This window comes from Vigna umbellata, chromosome 3 (assembly GCF_029865625.1).
Source record: "Vigna umbellata cultivar VRB3 chromosome 3, Vumbellata_1.0, whole genome shotgun sequence".
Classification (NCBI taxonomy): Eukaryota; Viridiplantae; Streptophyta; class Magnoliopsida; order Fabales; family Fabaceae; genus Vigna; species Vigna umbellata.
The window spans coordinates 9,168,532-9,175,423 of NC_142167.1; the positions used below are offsets into that span (position 1 = coordinate 9,168,532).

The 6,892-nt window shown below is 32.3% G+C and overlaps 1 protein-coding gene across 1 annotated transcript; it reads right to left on the reverse strand.

The window, feature by feature from the left end:
* Positions 1 to 1,677: 1,677 nt before the first annotated feature.
* On the reverse strand, positions 1,678 to 3,931 carry LOC124842066 (protein ETHYLENE-INSENSITIVE 3-like 1a). The gene is made up of 2 exons (XM_047318476.2): positions 3,471 to 3,931; positions 1,678 to 3,331 (listed from the first exon to the last, which is right to left on the reverse strand). The coding sequence occupies exons 1-2, from the start codon at positions 3,929 to 3,931 to the stop codon at positions 1,678 to 1,680; spliced, it is 2,115 nt and encodes a 704-aa protein (XP_047174432.2).
* Between the last annotated feature and the right edge of the window lie 2,961 nt (positions 3,932 to 6,892).

Sequence of the window (6,892 nt, forward strand, 5' to 3'; positions counted from 1 at the left end):
GACCCTGTAACGGACGTTTAAGTGGCTGAAAAAATAAATTCTTCAACTACCCTGTCAGCACTTCCGCGTCAGTTTTGGGGAGCCCCGACGTTTATAACATTTTAGACGTCGGGGCCCCGCCCTAACGGACGTCTACATTCCCACTTATTTACAATAATTTACGTTGGTGTTTTGGTTTGGAAGTCTAACTTAAGGAGAATCTTATGCTACTTAGGCCTTAATATAAGCCTTAAAGAAACTTACACTACTACGTGGCCAAATACAATATCCTACACTACTCTTCAATTCATGCTCCATGATGACTCCAAATGTGGGTCACAAGGTAGAGTTAATGTCATCTTTATGGATGACTTCCACTCTCTTAAAAGTGCTTTGGATTTGTCATCCCTAGCACTAATGCAGCTCAAGAATAAACTTGATGATGAACTAACACTAATATATAGTCTTAAGTTATATTACCTTATTCCCTATGTTATTTTTACAAACACTATAATTTGTTTCTTTTAAAATCTTGAATGTTGGTTATAAAGAATATTATAATATGATATTATGACTTTTTTTTTTTGTGAATTAGCTCAAGAATAAACTTGATGATACTAACACTAATATATAGTCTTAAGTTATATTACTTATTCCTTATGTTATTTTTACAAACACTGTAATTTGTTTCTTTTAAAATCTTGAATGTTGGTTATAAAGAATATTATAATATGATATTATGACTTTTTTTGTGTGAATTATGTTTATTATCAAAAGTTTGAAATACTCTAAATTAATAGACCGTTTTTATTATTGGTGGTATTCTTGTCTAGACAGGGCAGCTAGTAATTCTGTTGCAGTCTATCATACACAGGTCACTAATATTTTAAGTTAGAGATGTATATCATTAAAATTGTATAAACTAACTTGATATTAACTTTAATTTATAATGTTTTAGTATTGAAAAAGAAATTAGGATGTCATATATCTCCATCATAACTAAATAACATTTGATTTTTCATGTTATCACGATGATTATATCTATGTTACATAGGATTGGTGGTAATCATAAGAATTTCAAAAGCCTTTTTAATAGTTATGTAATGTTTTTTGTTAGAAATTCACATATAAAATAAAAGACTCCTAGATTTATTAATCTTTTTGGATTGAATATGGTTTGATTATCTTGTATGGTTTGGTTCTATTCTCCTTAGTGTTTTTTTTAGTGATGTCAAGATAACCACCAAGACAAATAACACGCACACAGAAAATAAGAGGCAATCACATTCATACTTGGTTTTCATAATTAAGCATAACACGTTTTTGACACTGACCAAGAAGACACCACTACTACACACACTAACCTCTGTTCTTCATCCTTAAAACAACCCTACTTTTCTAAAATCAACAAAATCATAGGTGTTCCCACAACACAGACCTCTAAAGAACAAACCAGCTTCAACAACAATAGCCCTTTTAACCAGAACACTCTGTCAACAACCTTTCAACAGTGTTCCAATTCAAACATTTTCTCTAAATTTTCAGCAGATGGCAAGATATTCAAGTAATTTGTCACACCTTTAATTGCCAAATTTAATATCATGGGGACTATACATGGAAGTTTAACTCCACAAATGGATATTTACCGTGAAAGTTAAGACAAGTAATTTACTATTTTTTAACTTTTTTTCCTTAACTCTATGGCCAAAGGAGATCCTGGTCTGCTGTTGTCAACAGAGGAGAGTCCAAAAATTCAGCTTGGGAATTGTTTGAATCCCATGCAAAGGGGCAATCCACTGTTATCGATGTTGACAAATTGCCATGGACAACATTGGACACTTCAGCATTCAAACTGTGGCCACTGGTACCACCAACATTTTGCACCTGCTGCTGGTTTTTGCTTTCTAGAGAACACACATACATGTTGTTGCCAAAGACATCCTTGTCCAAACAAATCCTTCCATCAAAGAAACTATCATTGTACACCTGAGTCTGAACAGTTTGCAAATGCTGGTTTTGGCCTGCAAGACATGGAACATTCATGTTGTGCATCCCCATGTCCCCAACAGTAAAAGTCTGATTTTGATTAGTGACTGATGAGGTAAAGTTCCTGGATTGAACAAGAGGCATATTTACAATAGAATTCCCACATCCAAGCTGAGAAGGCATTAACCCTCCAACTCCAACCACTTGCAAAGGATTTTTGCTTCTGTATTGGCATGTCAGCTGATGATCGTTCCTCGCGTTTCTGTCACTGAATCCAAAGCCAGTCTCATGATAAGGGCACTCTGAGCTGTTGCAAGAATAGGCCTCATGAGGAAATGTAATACCTTGAACATCATCCCCAGGCTTTCTCTTATTAGCAGCATGGTCTAGTGACATAACAATGTTGTTCATCGTTGTAATGTTATTGCCATTACCAATACCAACACTGCTTCTTGCTGTTGTTATAGTTGTGGATGTTGGTGGTGGGTTATATTGGCCATCCAGAAAAGCTCTTATGAATCCACTATGAACCAAATTGCTGGTTGGTGTTGGTGGATCGAACTGCCCCACAAAGAAATTTCTAGCTCCACCATTTGTGGCTGGTGCTGTATCAATCTGCACTCCATGAAAACTGGTAGCACCATCATCAGTGATCAAATCGGTGGTTGGTGGAGGGTTCCCAAGAAGAATTGTAGCAGCACTGGTGGAAGTTGAAGGGTTATTGTGGCCATCGAGAAAGCTCCAAGCACGACCGTTAGCAACATTGTGGTGTTGTGGTGTGTTATTCAGCCCCCCAAGAAGATTCAATGTACCACCAAGGCTATTACTTTGTTGCCCCCTAATAAAATTTGTAACATTATTATCATAAGGGACACTAGGTCCTGCTCTTGGAGGGAGGGTTTGGAAGAAATTAGGGTATGATCTCCTAGCAAAGTACTCTTCACGCTTCACAATAGCACTCCAAATGGCAGATTCTCTTGCATTGAGCTTGTCCTGAAGGGTCCTAGAATGACGAACAATGTTTCTGATCTTTGCTATGTCTGGGGATATGTGCTTGATGACTGCAGTGAGCACACACATCTTCCACACCTTCTTCAGGTCATGGGGCTTCTTGTAGGGTGGTGGGCCTGGATCTATGGTAAAGCCCATCTGGGCCCACCACCATTCCTGCCCAGTGGGCCACCAAGGAGGGGCAATGCCCTTGTCCAAAGGGTACCTTCTCCGGGGAGGATCACAGTTCTGCATGAGACATGACAAGAGTGAGCCTAGAGTTGTGTCTGGGAGATCATTTAAACTGTATGCTGTTAATGGCTGTCCATTGAATCCATCACTAACCATGTCTTCAAACCCTGTTTCTTCCTCGTACCTGCACCACATGTATTCTATAAACTTATTATTTTTTTTCTTTAAATATGTATTAAGTGTTCATCAATCTTTGAATTTATATGAATATTTTTTGAAGTAAATAATAATATATATAAGTTTGATGATAAGAAAAGTTTGACCTGAGCATAGCAGCAGGACCATTGTGATCAAACTTGACCCTATCCTTCCACCAACCTCTGAGGTTATCAGAAGCTCCACTGACTGGTTTTCCCTTCTCAGGAATGATGCCATAAACGAAGCCACGAACACCACAAATCTCCATCATCTTCACCATGTTCTTCAGCACTGTGTCTTGTGCACGAATCAGTGCCTTCTTCTTCATCATCTCCACCGTTTCTCCTTTCTCCTTATCCCTCTTCTCTTCCTTCAGCTTCCTCAACATCATGCCATCTCTCCACATCCTTGTCTCCAGTTCCTCCACTGTCACCACTTCTTCTTCTTCTTCATCTTCTTCTTCATCTTCTTCTTCCTCTTCTTCTTCTTCCACCCTCATCGTTTCTTCGTCAGCATTTCTCCTTGAAGGGTCATCAAGAATACCATAGTTAGCACCACTCATGCTGTCATCATCCATACAATCCATTGCCTGTGGCTTTTCTTGTTCTCTGAAAAAACAATGTGTACAGAAGAAAAAGCTTATTCAATGTATCATCATTCCATTCATTCAGAAAGCTCCTTTTGAAGACAGATTGAAAAATCTATATATAATTTTTTAACCCCATAAAATCATCGTTCAAAGAAAAAAGAGGTGGATAAGCTCTTGGGAAACGTGATTTTCTTAGTCCATTTTATCACGGTAAAATATAAAACTTGTATACCTGTAAGCTACTGTGATGTAATAATGCCTGCTTTGATGACGTAGAACATGTTGTGTTTGTCGATTGTACTAGGTTAGGGTTTGGATAAAAAGTTAAGGTATAGGGTTTGGTTAGTAGTATTGATCTTTAAAATTTTGAAGAAAATATGTAAAGAAGAAAGTTAAAAAAAAAAAAAAGAGTAATAGTGAAAACTATATGTATAGTTGTGTGATTTAATTATTTGATTTTTGAATTATGAAACTGAATTAAAAAAAATTGGAAGTGATATTATATATGTAAAATTCACTTAATGATAAATTAGAAGAAGAAAATTATGCTAAAAGTTTGATACGCTGTCACTGAAAAATAGTTTGTTTATCTGATTAAAATGGTAATAAATCTGATTATTTAAGTAATTTTTGAAAAAATTGGTAAAATTTAGTATATACAAAGATGTTATTAAAAGTTTGTTATATAGTTATAGAATATAGATTGTGTAAACAATGTATTTGTACAAAATTAGACTCATAAATTCGTTTTTATTTCTTTAAACATAAACATATAGTGACTTGTTTATATTTTTTAAAATGAAGGGAGTGATAAAATTTAGCCTGAATAGAAAGAAAATAAAAAATAAATAAAACGATCATATTTTGAAAAAAAAAATCTATATAGATAAGATGGTAAACCATTTTTTTATGAGTACTTGATGGATATTTATGTTTTAAAAAGTGTTTGTATATTTTTGTTCATGTTAAATATATCTTTTTCCTTTAAACTATTTTTAAAAAGTATGCTTTATCTTTAAATTAAGCTATATATACATATTTTGTTTCTACTTTATGAAAGTAATCCATGTGTTATTTATTGAAGAAAATGTTGACATTACTTCAAGTGTACAGTATACAGTTTAGCTAAAAAAGATAAAAACACCTTTTGAAAATGGTTTTGGAGAAAAAACATATTTAATTTATTTAATGCAAAGCTTGCAAAATTGGATATGGAGATTTTGGAAAAACACATCTTTTTTGATTCAAAAGAAAGGAAAATTGGAGGAAAATATATATAATCACTCTCAAAATTGTGGTAACTCAAATAAAAAATAAATAAATGAAAGCATAAACTAGATGCAGAAAAATTATGAAATATTTGGCAATAGGAAAATAATTTAGTGATTCTTCCTCCTATTCTATTTGAAATTAATCAAGCATGGAATAAAACACTAAATATAAACAATTATGCAATAAATTAAGCAAAGTAATGTAAAACATATATATAAATTGAATCATACCAAAAGTCCTTGTAGGGCAAAAAGGAGGATAAAGGGTAGAGGTTGAATTGAAAATGGAATCAAGAGAGTGTCACAAAGGAAAGTGAGATAATTAGGACACAGAAAACAAAAAGATCTTTTTCAAATAGATAAAATTGTCACAAGAACACTTAATCTTATATAGACATTACAAAACAATATATATGGAAAGTTAAGCTTAAAACCAAAATAAATTGTGTTACAATTTTTATTATCATAAAAATTTGATGAAAACTTGGGTTTGGATGATGAAAGGCTTCCACAAAACAAATTATATATGTTTGCTAAACCACAAAACATGTATTTTTCACAAGAAAAAAGTGCTTAATTTTTATACTAAATACAGACAACAATTTTATAAAAATAATTTTTCAATTGTAAAAAGGTGCAACCGTGTTGACCTTTCAGTAAAATGATATATAACCAAGTGGAAAAAAAAAGATTAATTATTGTACTATTTTGGTAAAAAAAGAAAAATTTAAATAAATGATTGTCTCATTACTCTTAAGAAAATAAAAAAACTTATAACTTTCTTCTTTTACATGTTATTCTTTCATTTACTATAACCTAATTGAACTTAATTAGTTTACATTTTTACAACTATAGAAATATTTTATACTTCCTATATTTGTTCAATTAGCAACACCATTTTTATAAACAACTACCATTCATTAATTTCCTTTTTTTAGTGCCAACAGTTTTTAGCATTAATTGTTTTCTATGATATCAATGTATTTACTAAAAAAAAGCAAAAAATTGGGGATGTATATACAGCTGATGTAAATTCGGCTTAAATATATTTTAATCCTGTAAAATGAGCATATTTCAATTTTAGCCCCTATCAAATGAATAATGTTTTGACAAACATGGTTTTAATTCCTATACCTTAAAAGTAATGATTTAATATTTAATTTTTTAGAATATATAAATTTAGTTTTTCTTAATTTTTTTGATGGACCAAGGTTGTCACACTAAAGTTATGTTTAAGGAAAGATTAACTTTAAATATTTTCGTAAAGTTTAAAAATATAGAGACTAAAATAAAATTTATCATAAATATAAGAACTAAAAGTATATTTTTGTCAAAACTTTACTTTTCAGTCATCTCAAAATAAATCCAATGTGATGCATATTCTTTTAAAAATTATTCAGCTGTTTCCTTTTATTTTCTTCGTTTTTTTAGTTACTAATGTAATTATTAATTTACTAGTATGCTATCATTGTTATGTCAAGCAATATGTATTCTTAATTAAATACTATTATTTAACAATTTTTCCTTATGTGCAAGAAGAACAACCCCCATACTATGACTGACTGATTTAGAGCATTTTTTACTTTGGGGGGAAATTAAAAAAACAAAATTGTATGTGTTGTTTAATGTCACGTCCCATTAATGTCTGTGCTGAGTCACCACTGTGCTCCCATAAATGCACCTCGCC